Source organism: Orussus abietinus, unplaced genomic scaffold (assembly GCF_000612105.2).
Source record: "Orussus abietinus isolate OABI.00-Male unplaced genomic scaffold, Oabi_2.0 scaffold52, whole genome shotgun sequence".
NCBI classification, from domain to species: Eukaryota; Metazoa; Arthropoda; class Insecta; order Hymenoptera; family Orussidae; genus Orussus; species Orussus abietinus.
Window position 1 is genome coordinate 556,610 of NW_019394235.1, and position 26,671 is coordinate 583,280.

General features: G+C 44.8%; 1 protein-coding gene across 1 annotated transcript in view; it reads right to left on the reverse strand.

The window, feature by feature from the left end:
* LOC105704426 (lachesin) overlaps positions 1 to 13,472 on the reverse strand; it is a 125,791-nt gene extending 112,319 nt beyond the window's left edge. Inside the window, exons 1-3 of the mRNA XM_023434939.1 lie at positions 13,381 to 13,472; positions 13,115 to 13,290; positions 8,521 to 8,751 (exon numbers count right to left, since the gene is read on the reverse strand). Coding sequence (XP_023290707.1) covers positions 8,521 to 8,751; positions 13,115 to 13,290; positions 13,381 to 13,472 — 499 coding nt within the window. The remainder of the gene's footprint in view (positions 1 to 8,520; positions 8,752 to 13,114; positions 13,291 to 13,380) is intronic.
* Positions 13,473 to 26,671: the final 13,199 nt, after the last annotated feature.

Sequence of the window (26,671 nt, forward strand, 5' to 3'; positions counted from 1 at the left end):
GGGGACAACGATTCCGAACGTATTTCTAAACCGATCGAGCTTAACGAGTACTCATATCGAAGATGAAATGTTGACCTGTGTTTATATGGGAGCGATTTTCGATAAGTGGTCATTATCATATATAAAAGTGCAACGACATAATTTCAATGCCCTTTTACCTAGGAAGGAGGTGCTTGATCGAAAATCGCTCCCATATAAACACACGTCAACATTTTATCTTTAAAACGAGCACTCGTTGAGCTCGATCGGTTGAGAAATACGCTCAAAATCGTTGTCCCCGTGGAGCACCTTTTTCAGGATTTTCAAGTTTCTCGCGAGGAATTTGGGCATTCCTTGGCAACCGTTGCCGACTCTAGGCGGAGCGTCCAACTTGCGTGTGCGTGCGGCCGAGTGTCACACACGTTTCGGCGCCTAGTCCAGAGGCGTCTAGCCGTTGTGTGAGTTGTATACGTGCAAAATACGCACCCATTTTTCCCCCGTTGCTAAACACCGCTTATTATGCGTCGCGTCTCCCTCACCCGAGCGAGAAAGTACGTTTTGGTAACCTCCCACCGAATTCGATGCTAATGCCATCTAGCGGTGGAAGTCATCGTCCCCACTTTGGTGGTGATCGCCGTTAACCAATTGCGAGGAACGATTTAACCTGGAGCAGGTACAAGACAGTTAAAACGTACAGGCCGATCCGTGCACGCACCTCGATATCGCGGACTGTGACTTGGTTTATGCAGTTTCCAGGGCGTAGGAGACAAATGTCGCGCGAACGCGTTGAATCTATTTGCCCGGGATATTACCTCGAAGTGCTCTCGCCAGGACTGCCGGAACGAGCGGTATCATCGTTCGCCCTCGAAGGGATAGACAAGTAGAGCTAGGGGATCCAGTGACCGGAGCGAGCGTCCGTCACGCGTCCGCCTCCGTCTCCGCATTCGTAAGTGCATTCGACGAGGGGATCCCACACGTCCGAGCAATCCTATGAATTACCGCAGGTGCAGCCCGATATCCTGCATTAATGCTAATGCCGGAGTGTTACCGAATTGTTCGGCAAGCGCAGATTGAACGGGGCCCCCTGTTATACTGCAGCCGCGGACCGTCGTGGATGCATTATTCAAGCGGCGGGGCGTGTGTTGCGGTGGGTGTTGCGCCGCGTTAACTTGTCCTAAACTCGACGCCATACACGGGGGACGTAAGGGACGTCGCGAATGGGGAGGAAGAGATTCACGGGGATGCGCCCGAGGAAGGAACGACCGGCCGAACGACGAGGGTGGCCCGGAGAACAATGAGGGAAAGAAACCGCACTTGTTCCCCCAATTCCCGCGATTGCTTGATTAAAATTCTACGATTGTGCTCCCGCTGCCTTTCGGCCGACTTCGACGGTGAATGAACGTCCCGGAGACCCTGCAAATGTTAAAGCCGCGGTATAACGGATGCGACCTAATCACGACTCTGGAATTTAATCAGCGCACAACTGGGATCTTGTTCCTCGGGGTTTATCGCGCACGGGACTATTTCCGATTCTAGGGAAATTGCTTGAAAAAATGTTAAAATAAAAACGAATGGAAATTAACATTTTCCCCTTATAGGTGAGACGGCGACGTTGTCCAGAGACCGAGCTCGATGTAAGGTGTAAATTTCGTAATGGTGAATGCCGATGTCAAATATTTTCTTTTAGGGATAAGCTGGATCGGGGGAAGGGGTTATTACGCGACACCAAAAGGAGGAGTCATCTTCTCGGGGCTTGAAACTTCGGCTTCGACTCATGAGGAAGTCTCTTGGTAATTGGCCACTCCGACTCAAAAGCGCATTTTGCATGTACCTGTGTACCTACGTAAGGAAGATCGACACCAAGAAACCGTGAGTTTCTGCCAGGGAATTGTTCCCACTGTAGTAGTTATTCTTAATATGTAATAAGTATAATCTGTACTGGATTTTAATCGGCGGACCATTCAAAAGCCTACTCATTTTATTGCCGCACCGACGCGACGCTCCTTCACGCACACCTCCGTGAAAAGTTAAGCCCCCCTCTCTCTCTAATCGTTGTGATTGATCATTTGCGTCTTGTCCTCGTACTATTTTATTTCTTAATTCATGTTTCTGTTTATTTATCTTTTTATTCCGGCGTAGCGTTTTATTTTTATACTTATTTATTCTTTTAAGCTTGTTTCTGCATGTGTCTCCGTTTCTCTTTTTTTTATTCTATTTATAATTTGCGCATCTTTTAATTTCACTTATTTATTTACTCTTGTTTGTTTTATATGTAGACCTTTTAGCCTTCTTCGTTTCTTCTCATTTATTTGTGTACTCGTTTCTAAAGTTCATCTCTCTGGATAACATTCAACCGTTACACCACCTTCTTGAAAAGCAATAACTACGTGCCCCTAAGCCGCCGTTTCTCCTAATCTCAATGCAAAAGTCATAGACATTTCCCACAAATGTCGACATTTCCGAGAGTCTTAATTTTTTTTTCTCCCCTTTTCTTACTAAAGTGGCCAAAGAATTGTCGAAAAAGAGTGAAAATAAATTGTTATACTGGTATGGGACGCAAGCTCGTGTAGTAGCAGAATTGCCGATTGAGTGGATCGATGACGGTCATCGAAGGCTGATCGGATTTACCGAGAGAGCGACTCGCAGGGTTTCGTGGCGGAAGAGGGAGCAGACGTAAGAGACAAACTCCAGAAAAAGACTCGGAAAAGGAGAAAAAGGTGGATTCTGGATGTACGTACGTAACCGCGACTCAGGAAATAGAAATGAACGCTCGAGCGAACCGAGGCCGATTTTTACGAGTCGCCCATGGCTGAAGGGGATGCAAAATAATGCGCATCGATGACTCGGAAAGGGGACGTTTTGATGGAAAGCAAGTTACCTGCTCCCAATAAACACAAAGTAGTGTAATATAGGTTGAGAAATGGTGTAAAACCGTTGACTATGATCTTATAAAGTGCGTTAAAAAAACGTGTGTTACCCGATCCAATATCCGCTCTTTTCGTGACAAATTCAACCTTTATTTAACTTCTGTTCTATGTTCATTAAACTATCGTTTTGGTCGTGTAACATTAACGATGTTTACACGTATTCCGTACGTCTAATTATCGTTCAAGATTATTTACGTTTAAATAACGTCAAAACATCACGTTAAAGTGGACGTTTCTTCTCGATTAGGGATAAACGCATCGAAAACTTAACGCGTAAAATCAACGTTTCTAATAAATGTATATTTAATGTACAGGAAAAACCTTATGCGGATAATTGTTTAATTTGTACACCTGCCACCCTATTTCCACTACATTTACGTATATGTATGTATAAAACGTGAATTCCACTACTGTGTTTATTGAGCCCGACATTTTCCTCTGTACTGCGTGCAGTGGTGAGCAAAATCAGGCTTGGCGTTGCAGTTTTGGTTTTGGTCATGGTCTTGGGCTCGCAAAAAATAGAAGATGTACCATAATTCCAAGGCCAAAACCAAGATTTGATCGTACAGGACCACGGCTTGGCTGAACAAGACTAAGCAAGACTCGAGTGATGGTAGGTCTTGTATTTTTTTTGTCACTACAAGTGTCACGTGGGCCCGACATTTTCCTCTGGACTGCGTTCAGTGGTGAGCAAAATCAGGCTTGGCGTTGCAGTTTTGGTTTTGGTCATGGTCTTGGACTCGCAAAAAGTAGATGTACCATAATTCCAAGGCCAAAACCAAGATTTGATCGTACAGGACCACGGCTTGACTGAACAAGACCAAGAAAGACTCGAGTGATGGTAGGTCTTGCATTTTTGTTCGTCACTACAAGTGTCACGTGGGGGATCCCGTGGACTCGGGGACATCACGGCTCGACTTGCGAGCAAGGGGAATTATACAGTTCCGGAAATAAGCTCCGTGTCGCTGACAGCCTCGCCAGGTCTTAGAAACATTATTTACCGCGGAGCCTTGCGACTGACAGTTCATTGAATACTTCGGGACGCATTGTGCGCGCTCGGGCCAAGTTCGTTGGCGCGACTCTTCTTTCGCCGCGAGGGAATTCCGCTCCGCGATTTTAGAATTTTGCAGAAACTGATCGGGATCGAGCGATGAAAGCGAGTTAACCCTTTCATTACGGCAGTCCGCTCCGTCAGACAACCACCACAGAACGCGACATCGCGTCGAAAATGCACACATTGCGTTTCAGTCTTCGGTGTTCGAACTTATGTCTTCCACCCGAACAACGCCTCCATGACTACCATTTGTGTGCACTTTTCTAAGTGTTAAATACCAACTGTTTCGTCGTATTATTCCATTAGTAAAATCGAAATAAACGTCTAACCATAAACTTTTAAGAAATTAAAAGCTATACCAATAGTTGGTCTTCTCGTCTCGTCTCGATGACAAAATTGTGTTACGTATGTTCAAAATAGAGGCATAAATCTCGGATACTTCTGTACGCTGATTTTCCTTCACGGACACGTAAGCAATTGTACGTATTCAGAAAGGCATGTAGTGGTACGTTTATGAACATTTGTCCGGATTTCTTTTCCATCTTACCACTTTGTTCCAAATTTTCAATACTTCCGTTTGATTTCTTAGATAGAAAACGTGTCTCCTGAAATGTAGAGTACGTCCGTTTTCCATTTTGAGTGCCTCGATTTCTGGTTTCAGTATACACTTGTATTCGAAAGTGATCGACATATCGAAACACGTTTAACAGCGCACATCTCGCCACGCGTCGTCGCATTCAGCTAAGTCATTTAATTTATACGCTAAGTCTAGTATAAAACCTATACACGGTGATTGCAAGCTGCAGGGTGATATTTGGTGCAATAAGTAAAAACGACCCCGAAAGATCTCGCGAGACGGGGGTTCCCTGGAAATGCATCATCGATGCACCCCCCACGATGTCGGGGATTTCGGCTGGCTGTTCTGAATTTCAAAGTTCCCGAGGGTCGGCGTCTTTCCTCTTGTTTCGGTCTTTCTCTTTTTTAACGAAGGCTGCATTTGTTAATTCCTTTACGGCACCGAAGGCCTTTGCCCTCCACCAGGGGAGAAAGTTTCGCTTCGATTATTGCCTTTCCGTGTTTCACGCCGCGTCCCTGTGCGGAGCGTCGTAAAATCTATACGTATGAGTAATTGCAGCCGGGGGTAGGAGGAATTACGTTCGACGGGGTGCGGCTTGCATCCCCGTGATCGACGGAGAAAAAAGAACCGATGATTCCGCGGACTAACGGTCGTTCCCGAAATCGCTTTCGTTCATTCGGGATTCCCACTTTTCGACCGATCTCGAATTCCGCTCTTGCTTTCCGTTTGTTGTCCGCGGTGCTATCGCTGACTGATTAATCCGTTTCGGCCTACACGTCGAGAAAAAAAAATGGAAGATGAAAACACGAGGGGAAAAATGAAAAAGGAATCGACATTTTGCCGGACCCTATCGTTCCCATCGATCCTCGCACTCTCCGCGCGACAATGCTTTTACCGAGACGAATCGTGGAATCGCGGTGATTTCAAGGAATAATTGAATATTGATCGCTAATGGGACTTAATTACATTCCAAATGCTCCAAAGGAAATATTTATAAAAATTAAACTCGAGGACCCTGTTCTTCTGATCCACTTCCAGATCTATGAAAATGTACGTAGATGCAGGTACATATGTACATATAACAAATTGAGACAGGCCTTTCTTAATGTTTTCAAGCACTCAAATTTACTTTATGAACCAAATGTAATTGTCGAATTCAATGAATGGAATTGAAATTTTCGAGAGCATATAAACGACAGAAAAGATTTAGCAGAATATATACGTTTATTTACGGTGAAACGACGATCATAAAATTGATTTACAATAAAGTCCCTCGGAAACCAACTCTCTTATTTCGTGGTTAGTATGACTAATATTAAAAATGGTAAGCCACGGTTCAATATAATCAAAGACATAATTATAAAAAGAGATCGAACGAGTCGAAGGATCGATCGAAAGCGTCTTACCCTGGAAGTGATCCCACTCGATACGCGGTCAAAAGGAAATCGGTCATTTCGGGGACTAGACCATTCGTCTATACCTGAATCTTAATCCGACAATCGGCATCGAATTTAAAATTGACAATCAACGAAATCTCGGCATTATTTCTGCAGCTTAACCCTTTTATTACAGCAGTCCGTTCCGCCAGACAACCGCCACTGAACGCGACACGCGCGAAAAGAGTGCACATTGCGCATCGGTGTTCAAATTTGCGTCTTCCACCTGAACAACGCCTCCATGACTACCATTTATATGCACACTTGTCTAAGTGTTAAATAACAACTGTTTTGTTGTATTATCCCATTATTAAATTTCCAAATAAACGTCTAACCTTAAGAAATTAAAAGTTGTCCCAATAGTTGGTCTTCTCACCTCGTCTCGATGGCCAAACTGTTACGTACGTTCAAAATGTACTTTTAGGATGATTAATCCAATACGGGTCAATACAATCAAAAGATACTTTGCAAATATGGCAGAATTTGTTACCGACTACAGTCGGCGCTCTTACCCAAAGGTCGTTGCATGTGTGCCGACTATAGTCGGCACTCGTAACGAAAAACTTAAAATGAATACACCATGGATATCGGAGAAATTTTTCGCGAGACGAAGTGGGAAAAAATTCCATTTACAGAATCAACAAAAAACGATACGGTGTCGAAACGCTTTCGTACATTTTTGACTTAAATCGCGCCATCCACGTTGACGAAGTGCATCATCACCAAATTCCCGCGACGACCGTGCTCCGGGGCGAACCCGGAAAAGGAGGAAAGAGCTCTCGCCGGATCAGCTGGTCGGGTCGTCGCGACGAGTGCGGGGATTCGCGGGACGCGAAAGTCACGGGAGCGCTCCTTATGGCAAAGGAAAGCGTTAGCTCGAATCATCCGAAGCAAAGGCGCATCCCGGGTCCCGCCGCGAGCGCATCTCGAGCGCGTTCGGTCGCGAGAGAGCACCGATAGTCAGGGGCTCCGGACTCCGTTAGGAGGCAATCTCATCTCGTCCACTCGGGGTCGGAGCTTTCGGCCGGCAAGTTCGCCGGCGTCTCAAAATCGAATAAAGACCGAGACCCGGCGCGGTTTTGCTTTATTTACCGCGGCCGAGGTAACCAGCGGCAGAGGGAGAGGGAGAGAGAGAAAGAGAGGCGCGGCCCCCGGAATCGAGTCGGGGGCGCATCGCGGCAAGAAGGGGTGGGAGGGAGGATCTAATAGATTTTCACGGAGCAGTGATGCAATATACTTCCAAGGCCTAGCCACCGTGAGTTATGGCGGCTCGGTATTATGTTGGCTGTTGGTATTATCGCGAGGTGCCGAGTGCCGAGGAGCGTCGCAGCCTCCCCCGCCGCGCGTCCCCGGGTGCGCGGGGCCAAGAGTCCCGTGGAAACAATTAATCTAGCCCTCTGATTACTCCTCCGCCTCGCGTTCCCGTTGAGACGTCAAAACTCGAGATATTAATATGTTCTCCTGGCTGGCAGGGCCGCAGCTTCTTCCGATGGAATTATTACCCCGGAGCCGCGGACCGGAACTGGGACCGGGACCCGATCCCGATCCCGGTCCCGGACCCCGAGAGTCGCCGCGTCCCGCGGGACCTTCCGGCTTCTCCTGGTAATCTCCTCCCGGAGCTGTAATAATATCCCACGGAAAGGGATTTCTTCCCCGGAAGAGGGGGCGCGGATGTAACGGATACGTCGAACCTGTCGACTCGGCGAGGAGAGGAGAGACGCTCCTCCTCCGGCCGTGATTCGGGGTCGACGGGGCCGGAGGAAAATCGAGTTTGTACCTTATCCTTCGAGAGGTCTCCCGATCCTCCAGGACGATCGCCCCGAGACGAGCTGACGAAGGAAAGGTGGCTGATCCGACGAAGGTCCCGTGTCAGATGTCGCGCTCTCTCCGACCCTCTTGTCCCTTGACTTCCGGTCTCTCTCCATCCCACCTACGTCGCTTATCAACCCCCGCGAGTTCTTTTGCCTCTGACGTGTTTTCCCTCACGAACCGACGAGTAGACCTCTACTCGTGTACGCGGCCAGTGCTCGTTCCTCGAAATATCGAAAGAAGCGTCCACCTTTTATCCGCGAACGAGGAGCCATTTAAAAATCTTATTAATGGAATTCCCCGAGAAGAACGACTATCGGAGTATACCAATTTGAAAATACTCCGCTCGGGAAGAAATACCGCAAACAGAGACCATCTTCTCGAAAGCTTTCTCCTGCACCATTCCGATATGGCCTGAGGTAATTTAAGATAAATTATGTGGATATCGGCAACGCGAGGGAGAACCGACCCACGATATTCCTCGTTAATAACGCTACACGCTGAATTTATTTGACAGGATTAGTAATTTACTTCTAGGGAACCTCGTCGCGCTTTCACCCCTCTTTTTCTATACTCTACGTAAAATGTTTAATATTCGCAATAAGTTACGCCGATCTCTGAAACGGTCCGGAGCACGGGGGCAAATTTGTACCTAATTGCAATTCCTTAAGTATTTATTATATGAATCGTGGATATCACTTTTTTCTTGCGTTTCAAACAACGCGTTCCTGGACTTACCTACGACGTGGAGAAAGCCGTACTGCGTTTTGGCGATGATCGTATTAATCTGGCACATGTACTTTCCCTTGTCTTCCTCGTGCACGTTGCTGATATGTAGGTACCAGGTCCTCTGCTTATCGTGGGACACCGATATCCGCGGGTTCCTCGTGATGACGTGATTGTGCACCGTCAGTATCGCGCTCTTGTCGAAGAGCATCCAGGCTACCTGAAACAGGGACACCGATGTTTCTGCATTACCGTACACCCATTATTTCCCTATCTCTCGTTAAAGTGTCGTATCGCTCGTGTTTATCGGGCATTATCGCGGGCGTTATGTACAGGTTCGTTCGACCGATTTTTAATTACGAACATATGTACCTATACCTATATTGTAGTATTAATTGTTTCGTAATTTGTAGGGAGCAGGTTGGATCCGAATGAGAGAACACCAATTCGCTGGCCGTGATATCAATTTCGTTTACTTCGGGAGTGGTTATTCCAGTGTTCTGAACGACTACGATAAGACAAAATATAGAAGACAAAATTCGCTGGCCGTGATATCAATTTTGTTTACTTCGGTCGATGATCGACTGCCTCGAAACGACGATTCGACTTCGATCCAACGATATGCCTAACCAGAACCCGTGTTTAAAAGTCCTTCCGATGTAGGGAAAACTTGTGCCTAAGTTAGTCCGCTTCCTAAACTGGACAACTACGATAAAACAAAATATAGAAGACAAAATTCGCTGGCCATGATATCAATTTTGTTTACTTCGGCAGTGGTTATTCCAGTGATCGATGATCGACTGCCTCGAAACGACGATTCAACTTCGATCCAACGATATGCCTAACCAGAACCCGTGTTTAAATGTCCTTTCGATGTAGGGAAAACTTATGCCTAAGTTAGTCCGCTTCCTAAACTGAACTACGATAAAACAAAATATAGAAGATATAGAATCTAACCAAGTATAAAAGTATTGGTACGTATGTTCTTTTGTCTCACTAACGCGCATGGGGGGGATACCTTTTCCAATCATTGGTCGTTGTCAATTATACCTGAAGTCGTAAAATTCGGGCTCATAGTCCTTCCTATTTGACCACATATAGATTGGAAAAGGGATCCGGAATTCCGGAACATATCGTCTTGTGGATGCTAATTAATTCAACTCGCCCTTTTATGCGCACAGTTTGTAATGGACTTTTGAGTCAGAAACAGATGAATGGAACAGAATATCCACATTTCAGTGTTTCCTGCCAACCACCTGTTAAAATATCTCAGGAGAAGCAGGTAACTTGACGTGTGTGTTGCTCTACAGTGTGGTAACACAGTGTGCCACGCATTTTGTTCAAAAATATTGCCTAAACAACGAACTTCTACAAACTAATTCACGAATTGCCAATCACGGCTCAATAAATTCAATATTCATAATAATAGAGCAACAACTTTTTATATTTTCTTCACCGTATAATCCCGATCAAGAATTATTCTCACATTCGTATAGTCCCGGTATAACGACCTAATATGGTCATAATTTGATCCGTCGACAGTTGATTTGTTTTGCGAAGTTGATTTTACTCGGTGTATTTTTTTTTTATAATTTTGATTACCGCGGTGTGACTACGTGGAAAATATGTTGTATCTCCGGTTGAGAACAGACGTTTCGAACGCGTGTCTTTCACCGTACCGAGAAAATCGAAGCTTCGTCGTGGTCCGATGAGAAATCGAAATTCGAGATCGGGATCTCTCGAGGGGCCGGCCCCGCGAATCCTAACTCGATCTGGAAGGATTTCAAGATGTGCAGAAAACGACGGAGAAAGCGCAAATCTTCGGGGCGTTGTGCCGATCGCCAAGTCGTTGCCTCGTTTTTTTTTTTTTTCAAGATCCCAGAGGTACGAAACGGCCATGAAAAGAGGGCGGAAAACCGCGAGATGTATGAAATAGATCTGACCGATTCGCCAGGACCATCGACATTGATCTACCAAACTGCAAGAACATTTGCAGTGCATCTTGCCCTTTTAAAATGAAGAACGCGATGTTTTGCGAAATCTGTGTATTTATATTCGTATTTATATTTGGAGGTCTACGTCGGTGTAATGAACGCGAAAAGAAAAGAAACTGTTTAAGAAAATTTGGCTAATATAAATGCTTGATTTGAATTACTTGATAATCTTATTCCACTTATTCATTGATACACTTTCGAGGATTTTTTGTTTTATTAAAATATAATTTCCGAGGGGCTATTTTACTTGGAAATCAGTGGAAATTATTTTCTTCTTTAAGAACCGATTATCTATAATTTTGTATGATAAATGGCCACGTGATTGGGTAATAACTGACGATCGGCTCTAAAATTGTGACAACGTTTCGACGATTTCCAGTGATTTCTACTTGCGATTTTCAACTGATTTCTATATGATTTTCAGCATTAAAACCCATGATTTCCTGGGTGAACAACTTCTCGATAATTTCTCAAGGATTTTTTAAACATTGTCTGACGATTACTCATCCAATCGTATCAACAATGAAAAACGGATTAAAAGAGATTCCAGAGTAAAATGAATTAAAATAAAATTGCAGCGAAGTCTGGAAGGGAAAAGGAAAGAAGGTACCCGAAGATGTCGTTTCCGGGACCATTTGCAGCATCCCCGCGAGATGCTCGGTTGACCAGTTGCACTTCGCAACTACGAGCGATCCACGATTCGAGTTGAAGATAAATCCGGCCGTATTTTCGCGTTACACGTGTAATTCGGGGTGCAAGCGCGACGCGTTTACTGCGAAAGTTTCGGCAAGGACGAGCCAGGACGGGACAGAGACAGGATTCGGAGGGATGCAAGAAGAGAAAGAAAAACCTCGCCCCGGAGAGGAAGAGAGAGGATCGCCGGAGCAAGGGAGGACCCGAGAAGAGGGCGAATGAGCGCCTCCACGTCCATCGATCGGCGAAAAGTATTTTCGCCAACTTTCAAAAATTCACCGCTGGATCCCGTACGCCCGGGCTATGAAATATTTATGTTTTCCTGTTTCAGAAGAGAGTTCCCCCGATCCTGTCCGACCCGCTTTTCCTTCGGGAAAGTCCCCGGAGAAATAAGAAAGGCAGAGAACGCATACCCATTCCCAATGGCGGCCCCAGTCGATGCACCGGACCACCCCCGGGACGCGGAGTTGGAAGTCGCGATTCCACGGCTGCGGGGTGCTCACAATGGTCACCGATGTCGGAAGGCGAATTATTAGGATGAGCCCCGCGATAAGGAGGCAACCCCTCACCTCGGGGATCATCCCCCGGTCGCCATTTACATACCGGCGCTAAACCGCCCGGACGGGATGAGACGACCACCGTCCCCCGGAATCCGCTTAAGAGAAGCCGTCTTTGCGACTACCCATTCGGGGATATAAACGAATATTCAAGGGGGACTATCGCATGTATAAATGATCGAAGAACGGGTCCGCCTACGTGCGCGGAATCGGTGCCCCGTTTAGCCAAACGACGATTCGTCCGAATTACGCGACATCCTCCCCTACATGACGGCTGTCCATTTATCAGGCCTTGGGGTCTGGGACGTTCTCGAAGAGCTTCCTCTCCGCTTCGGTTATGAAAATAACGTTTTCCGTTCAACTGAACGTGCCTACTCAGGCACCGCGGAACGTGGAATATCCGTAAATTAATCGTATATAAATTTTTTGTATAAATAAAGTCTATTGATAGATGAGTAGATGTCCGGACATGGTATGTAATATATATATACTGTAGATATCTACAATGGATAGTCTATAGATATTCATATGTATTTGTAAACAAAATTAAATTCATAACACTTTTTGAGCAGAGTCTGCTTGAGAACTTGTTCAGTACAGCTATACAGACAAATCCTGCTGTTTTTGACACAGAAAAATTGTTGTGCAATTGTCGGGATTTGAAACCCGGGATTCAAGGGTAGGAAGCAGGAACGATAACCATGATGCTACCAAAGCCTATGAAGGAGTAAATAAATATTTTTTGGACTTATGAAGAGCACTTCGGTACTTCTCGATCGGTGCTAAAGATACCTTATCAAGTTGGACTTTAGATATAAACATTATGTATGAAAAATATTAGGTTACATGAGGTGTCTTTTTATTTTTCTGAACGTATTTTTAACGATGTTGATTAACCTTTGGTAGATGTCTACGAAAGCTATTATATATTTTGAATGCGTCAAGAAATAAATAGATATTTGTAGATCAATAGTGAATTTATAATTTTCGTATACAATAGACATAGATATTTATATATATCCTTTAGATATTTTTTTAGGTGGATGATAGACGATATACATTTGTTATACCTATAGACCTAATTTAGACGATTAATTTACGTATATTCCACTTCATGGGTTGCCTGGGTACTGGCGATCAGGATAGGACAGGACATCAACCAGATTGGAAAAATACGTCATTATCGATACATGCAGAGAAATGATTCACATGTATAGTGAAAGAAATTAACTTGCTTCGGTAAACACTTTAAAATGGATCGGAACAATCTTTTTGCAGAAACGATTCGCTGTACGAACGATGAAGAGGCTGTTATTTGACCGGGGCAACACAAATATTATTCCTTGTTGCAATATTATTTACCAACGACAGCAAGCTGGATATCGCTTATTCGATCGTGGAGGAAGGATAACATTTTTCTGACCGTTGACACAATTCTATTTGCTAATCTGGCAAGCTTTTTTTCTAAAGGAAGCCCTCCTATCGTTACACCGACGTTTGATGCCGTTGCAAACATTTTTGCTCTGATGCAGTTGTAGCTGCGATAAGAGCAAAACCATATTATCAATCTTGTCCTTTGGTAAGAGCGTAAATATCTTTTTTTCCCGTAATATATTCCCCCTAGGTACATTTCGGATAACGTTGATTCCGAAAGGCGTCCCGACTTCAAATGATGCCTGAATGTCAACTCCATATTTTGTGAATTGAGTTTATAGTCCATTGTACTCGCAGAAGCGACTGACATACGCACTCTGTATGTATTTTGTAATTATTTCGTCACGAGGCGTCCTCGAAAATTGCACGGCCGTATCTATCGCCATTATATCCCCCACCCGTAGGAATAATTTAAGCGGATTACGGACGATTTTGCGAACGTGAGAATGAATTTTGATGCCATCTATTTCGCACTCGTCGTCATTGCCGCGCCGATATCGCTTATACGTGTCATACATAATAACGCTCGCTCGTGTTAACAGCGATTTCTCGATATAATCCCCAGGTGAGCATTGGCACAATTGTCGCGCCCCCATATACCGCGTCAAGTACTACGTAAAGCAAAAAACAACTACTCCCAAAAGGGCAAAAATACCGAGCAACAATTTTGCCAATATTTCCCGAGGAAATATCTCGATCGCTCGCGGTGTTCCTCCCCGATGACCATTTTCCGCGGAATAAAAGCGAGGGCAGATACGCGGGAGAAATCCGCTCTTTATGGCCGAATATAACATGTAAAAATGTTACGTTCCACGCCCACGGAAGGCAAAACTTTTTGACGTATGACACGCGCTTTAAAGCGATGCCGCGCAATTCGGTGACGCGCGCGGACGCGATATATTAAACGCAATCGCGAAAGCGAGACCACCCGGGAACGCTCGCTCGACGGGCGTCATATTTTCGGGATTAATTCCCAGGGGCCGGTTTTAATTACGATCATTAAGACCGCGCCGTGTTTACCGAACGGCCGACAATGCTTTCGCCTTCGCCTTTCCATAATCGGAGCAATCCCAGCGTTCCAGGGGAGGCGAAGTTTCGAGCGGGTCTGATGGATCAGACGGGATGTCCCCGAGGTTCTCGGAGTTCCCGTAAGTCCCGGCGCGGGACTCTCGTTACGCCGGCCCTAGAAGCGACTGTTTTCGGACGGTTACGTAGCCGGGGTATCGACATGCACGCCACCAGAAAGTAAGATGGATGCCGTGCCGGAGTTTGTTTCCAGGCAGGACCGGCGAGCATTGATTCTTTGGTGCGAGGAGAGTTACAGCTTTGTTTACCACGAGAACGCGACGAGCTCAGCGCCGTCCAGTCTAGCTCGGCTTGTCTGCGCTCCCACCCTCCACCGGCTACCACCCTCCCACCACCCACCGCCCACCGTGTTTCCGCTTTGGACCGGAGCGCGTAGTTCGGCCCCAAGATCTGGGCCCTACCCCAAGAGATCCTCTCGACCCTCTTCGTAGAACGCATTGCCCCATCCGGATCCTTTTTTCCCAGACGGATCATCTGCCTTAGGTAGTTCCCGAAGAAAGCCCACTTTCCGTGAAACGGAGCAGACCTCGGCAAGCTGGAACGACAGAAGCTGCACCTTCCCCGGTTCCATCCTAAGTCCCACGGTCCGTGTTTCACCCTTTGACGTCCGGTTCCCCTTTTCCATCCAGATCTTCTTCGCTCGGATGTCGGAGAAAACCGAGAAACGGAGCGGCAGACCCAGGCGGGATCCCGTAGTGGCAACAGCTCCGCCATCGTCGCCACAATACCATTCCCTCCGACCCCTCCTCGCATATGGGAAGTTGGAGCGCATTCCGGCTAAACGTATTACCACCACTTAGCCCGCAAGCTGTCGAGTTCCCCTAACCCAGACGTCCTCCTAATTGGCACACGACGCTTTAGTCTCCTAAGCGTTTCCATTGGTAGGACACCGCGGCGGGGCTCGACGCGTTGAAAGCTCTCCCCTGCCTCTTGGATCATCTACGTCGGCGGCTACGTCGATACAACGTCGAGTCGCGGGCCAAATTCACCGGAACCCGGAGACCGCAGTTCCACCTAGAGGTCGGTCCACGGATGGGGATGCCGCTGACGTAAGGCCCCGCACTTGGGGGAACGGCTTAAGATCGAGCCTGGTTAACTTGGTAATCTGACACTTGCAATTGGACGGCCCGAATGAAATTAACTGTCCCGGCATGAACTGCCGAGCGCGACCAGTTCGGAATACCGTCTGGGATAAATGAGGCGAACTTCCCAAAATGCACCCCAATTCGCATCCCCTGCACGCCTTTAAACGAGGGTAAATAACTCGATAAATACTTTTCCAAGCGAAACTTTTTATGCCACGACAATGTACCTAAATTCCCACGTTAAGAAAGGAAAGTGTATGGAAAAGTGAAATACTCGTTTTCTTTTTTTACAGTTAATTCCCGATAACGTTCATTGTTACGTATAAGTGTAGTCTCAGTGCCCTGTGCGGTCCAATAAAGTTAATAGAATAAAAAAAAGATGAAAGCGTTTAGCTATAGGAATAGTTGTGTCGCCAATAAGGCAATAAAGATTAAGAATAAGACTAAATAGAAGGTAGAGTGAAATGTAATGGTTGAATGATTGTGGGGTGAAATGAGAAGTATTTAGATTAAATGACAGCTCGATAGGTGATACTGTTTATGCGTGATTGAGAGTTCGTGAAGTGCGAGCGACCGTATGACTCAGTGAGTGAGAATTTTGGCGCACAAAGAAATGTATTTATGAGTGTGGGAATGAGAGAGGGAGGAATATGAATTGAGTGAGAGAGAAATTAGAGTGAGGCTGGATGAGAACGATCGAATGAGAGTTAATTCTGATGAGGAGAGCTCGAGCGAAGTGGGAGGGAAAATCAAGTCCCTTTTTCTGAGATCTTTAAGACGTACTCTTCAATGTATTCAATTTCTTTATATTAATTTTTTTATTAATAAATCAACCGTTCATGTTAATCCTGACACTTGAAATNAATACATTCTCACGAGCAGGGATTCGAATCTATCGGCGCCATTTATCTTCGCGTCGTAGTGTTCGCATTGCTCCCTATTAATCTCATATTTCATAGTTTCCTTTCGAGCGAAAAACTCTGAGGGACGATATCGAAAGTACGGAGGTTAAAGAAAAAGAAATCAATGAAGAATAATAAGAATAATTGGCAGAACAATTAAACGCTGAACGTTCGTCGAAAAATGATGCACGAGTCGTGCTATAGACAAATATTATTAAAAATAAATGAATTCAACTCTTAGGAGGGAACGTGACGTGAGCGAAATAAATGATGAATATTCTTCGTGGCAAGTTTGCAATATTCTTTATATTTGTACCGTACACGATACCGTACAAGGTGCAGTGCCTCTTGCAGGGTTGTACTACTTATACTATGTATGTACTACTATGTACTACTAATATTTCATAGTTTCCTTTCGAGCGAAAAACTCTGAGGGACGACATCGAAAGTACGGAGGTTAAAGAAAAAGAAATCAATGAAGAATAATAAGAATAATTGGCTGAACGATTAAACGCTGAACGTTCGTCGAAAAATGATGCACGATTCGTGCTATAGGCGAGTATTATTAAAAATAAATGAATTCAACCCTTAGAAGGGAACGTGACGTGAGCGAAATAAATGAGGAATATTCTTCGTGGCAAGTTTGCAATATTCTTTATATTTGTACCGTACACGATACCGTACAAGGTGCAGTGCCCCTTGCAGGGTTGTACTACTTCCTTTTTGGTGTAAGAGAAAAGTCTTCCCTTTGTACTTTGCCGTGGATATATACTGGCTTCCACGAGGGCCAAGGATCTTCCGGATTACGTTCCCCTTAATCTTTGCTCTTTCGGTGACCGGAACAAAGTAAATTCGACCTGTAACGTTTAATTGCGTCCTCCTGACTTCTCATTGTCCTCGCGGGGGTGAGAGCGGGAGAAAGGAGCATTGACATCGAGGAGGGCGCGCGAAGACGGCGAGAAAGAGCTTACCGTTTTGTCTCCTCCAGTTTGTCGTTTTTCTGTGTATGTACCTCCCTTCTCGAGCTTGAAATTTCTTCGGGTGATATAAAATTTGGAAAGGAGAGTCCTCGATACGAGTCGTGATTTCCCATGTGATAAATTACATATATAATATTCTGTCAAGGGCGCGTTGTCATTAAAGTTCATAAATACGTGTCAAAATTTAGACTCATTCAACGGTACGGTCTAATTATCGAAGTTCATAAAAACGGGTCAAACTTAAAACTCATTCGCCGAACCGCGAAGTGAAAATTGTAATTAACATTCACTGACCACCGCTGTCCCAAAATAATTCCCCATTTTACCCCATATTTTTTTAACCAAACGTCGTCCAAAAAATACATAAAATTGGAAAAAATTGCGCTTGAGCAAACAAATCCAGGATGTTTTCGACAGAGAGCACCGGCTGTTAAATTTGTTCAGTCGAATTTTTATTTTTGAAACTAAACCCCTCGAGGGTGTAACCTTCCATGGAATAGCCCCGAGGATTGCGTAATGTTTAAAAAATACCCGAGTTAAAATTTTAATCCTACTTAGAGCCTACAATGGTAGGTTTCAAATAGGTTTTGACACGATGTACTTTCACTTGTTGAAGATCCTACTTTAAACCTTAAAACTGGGAGATATTTCCATTTCATCTACTCATAGACCTAAAGTACTATAGGACTTAATTCAAATAAAGCAGGACGTAAAAGATCAAAAGGAGGACTTAAAAGAGTGAAACGGGACAAAAAGAGATCTTATATGGGTTACGCGGGCTTAAAGAAGACATAAATTTTCGACTCGGGCGAGTACTTTCTCAATCCGTAATGAAAAAATGCCCTCCCCTCGGTACTTGTTGGAACATCCCGGAGTAACCCGCTCCCCTCAAGGTGGAACTTGGTCGCGACTTCATCGGCGAGCGTGATTTCCCGAATTTACAAGAAACAAACAGGGTCTTCCCTAGCCCGTTTCGCCGCCATACCGACGCCGGAAGAGGGATTTTTCGGGTCTTTATCGGGGACACAATCCACGAGGTGTCGGGGCCGGAAGTAGCGCCTCGCGACGCCGCGAGTAACTCCGTTAGGAGTTGCAGTTTCTTTCGGCTTCGTCGGCTCCTCGTCTCACGGCGTCTTGCGTCCCGGTAGGTCGGTTCTTTCCGTTGTCTTTCGTCGTCTTTCGTCGTCTTCCGCCGTCTTCCCGTGGCTCCGGTCGCCTCGAGTCGCCCCGGCGAGTCCGGGCCGAGCGTCCCCGAGTTGTCAACACGTTCTTGTTGGCGCGGCCCTCGCGAAGAGACTGATTCAATTTAAAAATCATCCCCTAAGTGCACCGCTCCCCGACAAAGGCTTTTTTCCTGCCCAGGAAACTCCGGCCCCCGGCTCCCTGCCCACGGCCATTTAGCTCGAGGTCCTAATCCTTAAATGTCCTGGCAAGCCCCGACATTAATCCCCTTTCGGCGTATCGGCGCATCAGCCCAGAAACCCCGGGACGCCAAATTCCCTCCCGATTTCCCCGCTTCGTTACGCGCTTTCCTCTCGTCTTCCCCGTTATCGTCCCGTCGCTTCCACCCTAATACGTGCGAGCCGGAAATTTTAATTCGGCTTCTGGATTTTTTATTAAGGGCTGGAAATGTCGGACCACTCCGAGTTCGGTCTTACGTTCTCCTTAATCTCGCTCTCCTGCCTTCCCTGATTTTTTTATGTAGAAAGGGATTTCGATGTAATGCCTTAATACCGTTATTAATTTACAACCGGGAACTCGTTCATCTACGGAAAGCCGGCAAGAAGTTCCCGATTTCGAGGTGACGCGAGGCGAGGCGTGGAACTCTCGTGCGTCGGGGTAGCTACACCCTCGAGGGTACTCTCCAGAATAAGCGGCGCAAAAAGTACTCTCAGGTGGACACACTCCTGGAAGTTATTTTCGAGAGTAATTCACGGGGGTTACTTTCGCGCGGACGCGTCGCGTAAGCGGGGGAAACGAAAATTACCGCGTTTTTGCGACGATAAGAGTTACCTTACTTCGTCCACCTGCTGCACGAAGACAGCTCGATCGACGAGAGTTCTCGTCTTCGCGTTTAAACCGTTGTTTAATATGGGTATAAATTGTTAATTAAAGAATATCGTCCGAAAAGGACGAAACATTGGAAATAAATTTCTGTACCATTAAGGTGATATGAAAGTGACTTCTGGGGGGTCAACGGTTTACGAAGCTTTCCTCTGACCTGGATGTATCGAGTCGTTTGACAATTTTAACACGTGAATATGAAAGCTCCACAATAATCTTCACTCCCATGAAATTTAATTTCCATAAAAACATCAGAAAAGTTTATGAACAAATGTTTGAAAATGAACTTTCATGGGAGTCAAGACCTTTTTTGGGGTCTCTATATTCATTAAAATTTCAAAAGCTTCTATTTGCAGCTCACCTCATTGCAAAAATCCTCACGGATCGTTTTCATAGATTTTACATGAACTATCGCATATTATAGACGTGGTGCAGAAGAGCAACGAATCCCCTGTTAAGCGGATTTTTATGCGGGATTCCCTGCGACCGTTTCCTCCCCATCCAGAGAGAATATTCGAGTTCATACAAAATCTATGAAAATTATTCGAACGGATTTTTGGTAATGCAAAGCGTTGCGGCCTGGCACGTTCGTAATATGCGCTCTCAAATTTTTGTAATGGGATGCCTTGCGATCCACTCCGACATAATGTGCACGAGTCTTTAGACTCCATAATTTATTCTTTTTCGTTCTCTTTTTTCCTGTAGTAAAGTGGACATACATTAACGTTTACTTCATGCGTGACGCTGTTTTCGTACAAAAGTTCTAACTTCGTGTTTATTCCTTATCGATCCGTGAATCGTTCTCCTTTCATTCGCGAGAAAATGCGGGAAATTCAAATTCTTATCGTTCTGTTCGACATTTGTTTTAATATGTCTTAATTTATTAATGGCAAGCGATCCAATAGTAAAACGGACATATTCTAGATAGAAAATGTATACAAGAACAGAATTAATATTAACCCTTTAGTCACGAAGCGCCATTATAGTGCCCTCCCTTCATTCCCTTGTATTTAAAACGATAAATGAATATTATATCAACATAAAATATCAGCACTCCGCAGCCGAGTTATCCGTACATACGGTACATGCCCACGTCCATCGGAATTAAAGGGTTAACCATTTCGATACTGGCACTACGTTTAAATAATAATTTCTCATAAAATAAAATGTATAAAAATGTGCGCGAAACACTTAACGCAATGGAGAACTTGTTCTCGTTAACGATAATTCATTTCTCGCGATATCGATCAAAAAAGACCAACGACATCTTGAAAACCTTATATTAAATTAAATATACATAATTTCTAGCAATAAACTACGCGCGATTGGTCTCGGTCATAAAAACGTACCCGGATACTATAGCGCGACATTTTTACACGTTACGCGATTGCATAAAATAAAACAACCAAAATACCTCAATATTTGCACAGTTTAACCAGTTAACTGTGTCGACCTATTTGAAACGTGTGTTTTCATGACGAGTATACTCGTCAAACACAGCTAACTGGTTAAAATCATCAATATTCCCTAGCGGTAATAAATAACAATGTACTCTTTCAGAGAAAAGCAATAAAAAGGAATCGCTGAAGATACGCATCACTGGGATGACGTTTCTCGTGACGTGAAATACTCCCTAAGTAACTTGCATCGATTATTCATCGCGGTGGCGGTCGCACGGTGAGGTCTTTCGACGCCGTGATTTTGCGCGCCATGTTCGAAGCTTCTGGTCGGATTTAATGGCGAATTAAACAACATAAACCCCGGGATTAGGTGTTACGTGTTGCCGCAGGATCGATTAGCGGCGACGTCTATCTTCGCTTAATAAATTGATAGCTCCGACTCGGCCCGGAGAGAGCCCCCCGCGGTATCGGCGATTTGAATTTTTAATTCGATAGACAAAGTCTGGCCGGTCGACAATGTACCCGCCATACCGCATCGAGAGCGATTCACGTCGATGAGTTCCCTCGTGGCCCAATATGCATTCCATTGGAGAACGTCCTAAAGACATTTGCAGACGATCCCGACCGTTTTGATTCGTACGAGGACTCGTGGCATGAATTTAGATCGATCCGGGCTTGATAGCTTAAAGGGATGTTCCCGATACTCCAAGGGCTGTATTGTCACCCGTAGAGACGACATACCTAACGAGGAGACGATATGGTTTCGCACAGTGGAACCGTCAACGTATCGGGCACGAGATACGTACCACTTTGTTAGCTGCACTGTTAAAAATAATATTACAATTTTATAACATTTTTGTCGGAAGTTTGGGTCAGACATGGTATACTAATTTTATAACATATTTCCAAATAAAATGTATAACGTATATTGTAAATTTAGTACATATGTGTAATAGATTTATAATATATGTTATAAATTTGGGCTGATTAGTACTTGATATTAATAGTTTTTTCTGCAAAAAAACAAATTTTACATATGTTCCGGGCATACTCGAGGACGATTTCAGGGACTTCCCTACCTCAAACACCGAAAAAAGTCTTTTTGCAATTATCGTGGTATCGAGCCCGGAACTCACGGAAAAGTAGTAGGTTCGTATTCATGACGCTACCGGGGTTTTATATTGATTGTAAGACTTTTTTTGAATGTTATTTAAATATTTCTCGGTCCTAAAAATGTAGCTACAATGCTTCTCCGCCTGTACCACCGATACTTGTCATCTCTCGACTAAATTTGTTTAAAAATAAACTTATGTAAACGATCGTAAAATTAAAAATTCACCTAAAAAATTTGCAAACAATGCATACTAAATGAATGTTGAATATCAAATTTATAATTTTTCTTCGCTATTTCACAAAATTACAACACGTTGTTATAAAATTGTAAATTTGCTTACAAGGGAAGTTCCCTAACCCGGAAATTAAAAAAATGTTGAAACTCGGGGAATATTTAAAGTGTGCCTAGATGAGTTACAAACAAATTTCTTTTCGGCGGAAAAACATTTTAAAGGGGTGATATCATCCCTTGAAAATTATTCGATTTTCAGTTTCCATTTTATTTCTCGCAAACGATGAGAGATACGACAAAATGTTTCCAATAAAAGATAATTTTCTTAATAAGAGTTATCACATGGCGAAATAAAAAATAAAAAATGTAAACAATTGCAGAAAGTTAATGCAAAAGTGTAAATAACAATTTTTATCAACTCTACATTTCGGTGAACCATACTTCGAGGGCGACACGTCCATTCTGCAATTATTAGGCTAATTTCCGTGTATGTCTATGAATTTTATGAATTCTTTTAACTGTTGACGCATTTTTATGGCGACATAAAACAAAATAGTAATTCATAATCACTCTATCGATACGGTACGTTTCGGTGAACCATACTTCGAGGGCGACACGTCCATTCTGCAATTATTAGGCTAATTTCCGTGTATGTCTATGAATTTTATGCATTTTTTTAACTGTTGACGCATTCTTATGGCGACATAAAACAAAATTGTAATTCGTAATCACTCTGCCGATATGGTACATTTTGGTGAACCATACTTCGAGGGCGACACGTCCATTCTGCAATTATTAGGCTAATTTCCATGTTGGTGCAATACTTAGGGCGAGGTAAAATGTGAAGTCAGTGACACGTTCGACAGACCACAGAGGGATCGGCAATGAAACCTGCAATTTGTCGGGTAAACAAGCGCGGCCGTTCGGTCGATCGAACCCGGGCACGTTGACCGACGACATATACGTAACATATCGAGCACTCTGACATTGGTTTGCCGAGTGGTCCTCGTGACGTGCCGGTCACCGGAGACCGGACACTTCAAAGGGCAGAGGAACCTTCCGGCCGTGCCCGGCAAAGGCGACTCGCGGCATCGAACACGACCCCTCCAACTCAAATCCCAACTAATCCCCTTCGAGATGAGCCGATGCCTCGTTGTCTCCCGCCCTCTTGCTGTTCGACGATCAAACCAATACGCGACAAAATCTGATCACTCTGCCCAAGGAAAAAGAATTCGGTCGTGACAAGAAATTCAACTTGTCGCGATAAACGTGAACACTTGAAAATGGACCGACAACATTTTTATGGATAAGAGAAAAACATTTCTTCCCTGGGACAACACAGATTGCATTCATAGTTGTAATATTCTTTTCTAGCAACGACAAATTGTATATCTCGCTGATTCGCTTGAGTGGGGACAACAATTTGTTTTGGGACGTTGATACAAATCATTTACTAATTTATCAAGCATTCTTCCTAGGGAGCTCTCCAATGGTTATATGTACGATTTGATACAATTGCAATGATTTTTGTTGCTGGGGAGGTTATTCGTGCAGAAAGAGCAAGATTTTATCAGCAATGCTGTCCTTGGCCAAAAGTGCAAATGTATTTTTTTTTCACGTAACGACGTCCGACAGATCAGATAGAAATAGAATTTTATATAAATTATTAATACAAATTGTAATATTAAATTTGACAAAGTTCTTTATGAATGCAATAATATAACTAAAAAACTCACATGTCTGATTTTAAGATACATAACAGAAAAATTAAGAATGTGGGTTTCCCATTTTAATTTTCTGAGTCATTCTCCAATGGCTAGCAGTTTCATGATTTTCATATCTAACATGTATAAAATGGAGTAATCGGTTTGGTCGGAAACTTTCAAAGCTTCGAGTCAATCCAAACATTCCGAAAACTTCGAGGTTCCGACGAGAAAAATAAATTCTGAGGTTCGAACTAAATCAGCCCAAGATTTCTGCCGTCAAATTAAATACTCAGATGAATAAAGAATTTAAAGATTAAACCAAGGTGGATAATTTCGACCCGGGAAGTTTATTCCAATAAAATATTTTGAAATTTAAATTATCCAATGCTACTCGCAGCAAAATATTTGATTCAATCACTAAATTCGTTCTTTTGTTAATTGTTTAACCATAGAATATAGTTATTTTATGAACAATCGAATGCTTAGTTGATATAACTAAATCCTTTGGTTAATAATCTTCATTTGATCGCATAAAATATGGTAAATCATGCCAAACATGAAAGCAATTAGGTACATTTAACCAAAATATTCAGTTCATCTAATAAAATATTTTCTAAAATCATCACAACATTAAACTAAAACACGCAAGTCCGGTCAAGTGAACTAAAACTCGGTTCACTCCACCAAAACGTTTTCCGAAATGAACACCAAATGCATTCGATCGAGCGATTTTATTAAAGGATTCGAATTTCGTTTATCCGTGCGTAGAAATCTTTGTACCGATGATTTTGACTTCCAATACCAGCGATTCGTTATTAGAAAAAATTGCCGATACATCGGGAGAGGGATTTCTCACGGTAGGTGAGCTTTTTCCTGGCCCCCTCTTTCTCGGCAATCAGCCATAAAAAGTGTCCAGAGTGGCGTCAGAGCGGCCCCGGAATTGGTCGCCCCTTATCGCGCGAACGCCCCTCGTCTAATTCGCGAGGCTCGCCGATTCGCGAGTCATCGTAAAAAGCGAATCCCGGCGGCACGAAAGAAGCGATGCAAATGCCCGGGGAGCACCCGTGGCTGACAAATCCCGAGAGTGAAAACTCGCGATTATCCCGGCCGCGAGCCGGGATTCCGAGCACTTGCGCAGACTTTACGAAGGCGCGCGAGCCGCGATAACCTCTCGCGCCGGGGGGCGGCTGCGGCGGGCGGGAAGGGTGGCGGAGGGTTATGCCAGAGAGCTTCCTTGTTTAGTTTAGTTCCGCAGCATCTGGCATGACGAAGAACGTGGGTCCCGACGAGCTCGGGGCGGAGGAACGAGGCACGAGACAGGGTCGGGAGGATGGAAAGGGGGTGGCCCGTCGACGAGGGGCGAAGGGCGGCGTCGGGGGTGGGAAGGTCGAGAATGAGGACGGTGAGAGCGACCGGGAGGAGAGAGAGAGTTGTGGTGTACGTTTCTCTAGTCAGGGCACGCGCTACGTAATTGTGAGGGTGGGGTGGCCGCCGGGGGGTGGGCCAGGGGTGCAGGGCCGAAGCCATTCGAGGGTGGCTCGTAGGTAGAAGGTAGCAGGGTGGCGGCGCAGGAAACTCCGCGCCGAGGAAGAAGGGAGAGGGGGGCTCATTAAACCGCCCCGACTACCCACACGGCATACGGAATCGGCAATAAAATCATCCCCTGATCATCGGCCCGATAAGAGTAACGTCGCGCCCGGAGAAGCCGAGCTACGCCCACCTCGTGCCGCCCGAAATATCGATGTCACCGCCGCTCGGGAATTAGAGGGCGGAAGAATTTCATCCCCCGATCGAGGGTGGATTTCTTTCTTCTCGCCCGAAGGTTCGATTGAATCACGCGCGATGGCGTGTCCGAGGACCGGCTCGTCCATCGCGATATAGTTACTCGAGCGATGAGCCGACTATCTCGGGGGCGAGGCTCGATACTTTTGGGACGCTTCCAATATCGGCACCCAGGCCGATCGATCGGTGCTAACGACCTCCTCGAAATTCAATTATCCAAGGTGACATAAATCATGGATTGGCCAGCTGAACGCGTGAATCGAGTCACGACCGAAGTATGTTAGCGTGGTAATTTTGTCGCTAAAAATGGGACAATTTTGACGTTTCATTGATGACTCGAGGGTTCCTTGGGGCACCAAGAGCGTCCATATGTCTCGCGCAGGAAGAAGTCGCCCCCCTAAAACCGAGGGGGCGAAATGCATCGGTTAAGTTTACGTATCAAATACATGTTGCATCTAGTTAGATTCAACCGCTCTCGCCCGCGGAATATGAATTCAAGAGCCTCGGATAACCGCTTACCCCCTCAAGAGAATAACATCTCGAGTTCCGCATAGAAATCGCACTCTTACGTACCGCGGGGGACAACGGCAAGCCCGATGCACCGGAAGAGCCCTGAAAATAATTAACCCCCCTTGAATTTTCCCAACTACCTGCGTATAACCTTTCGCATACGGGAGGTCCTCGCAAACTTCCCGAAGTCAATTTACCTCGCGAACTTGCGGGCTCGGCTATCCTTCGTCGCGTGTCTATGCCAGCGATCACTCTTTACAGCTTTTCTCCAATTTCCAGCCCTTTGCGAAAATGCTGGGACGAGCCAAGTCGCGTCACAGGAGCAAGAGACGCGTTTCTCCCTTGGTCTTCGAAATAAACGTTCGTTCAAAGTCTAGCAGACTCCAACTTGCCATATACATTATTAAAACATCCCACCGTGACGTTACGTCCTAAATCCCGACCCGAACTCACCGCAAAGTACGTCAATTTTTAATAACATTCGCGCATCTACTCAACGGATATTTTTCTTCGGGTACAACTTCGCCGGCGAGGCATTTCATGAATGGGAAGTATTGACCTTCTCTTTTTCTTTTTTAATCAAGGTTGATTAGCTACAGAAAAAGTCGACCGGTCGACAGCCGCG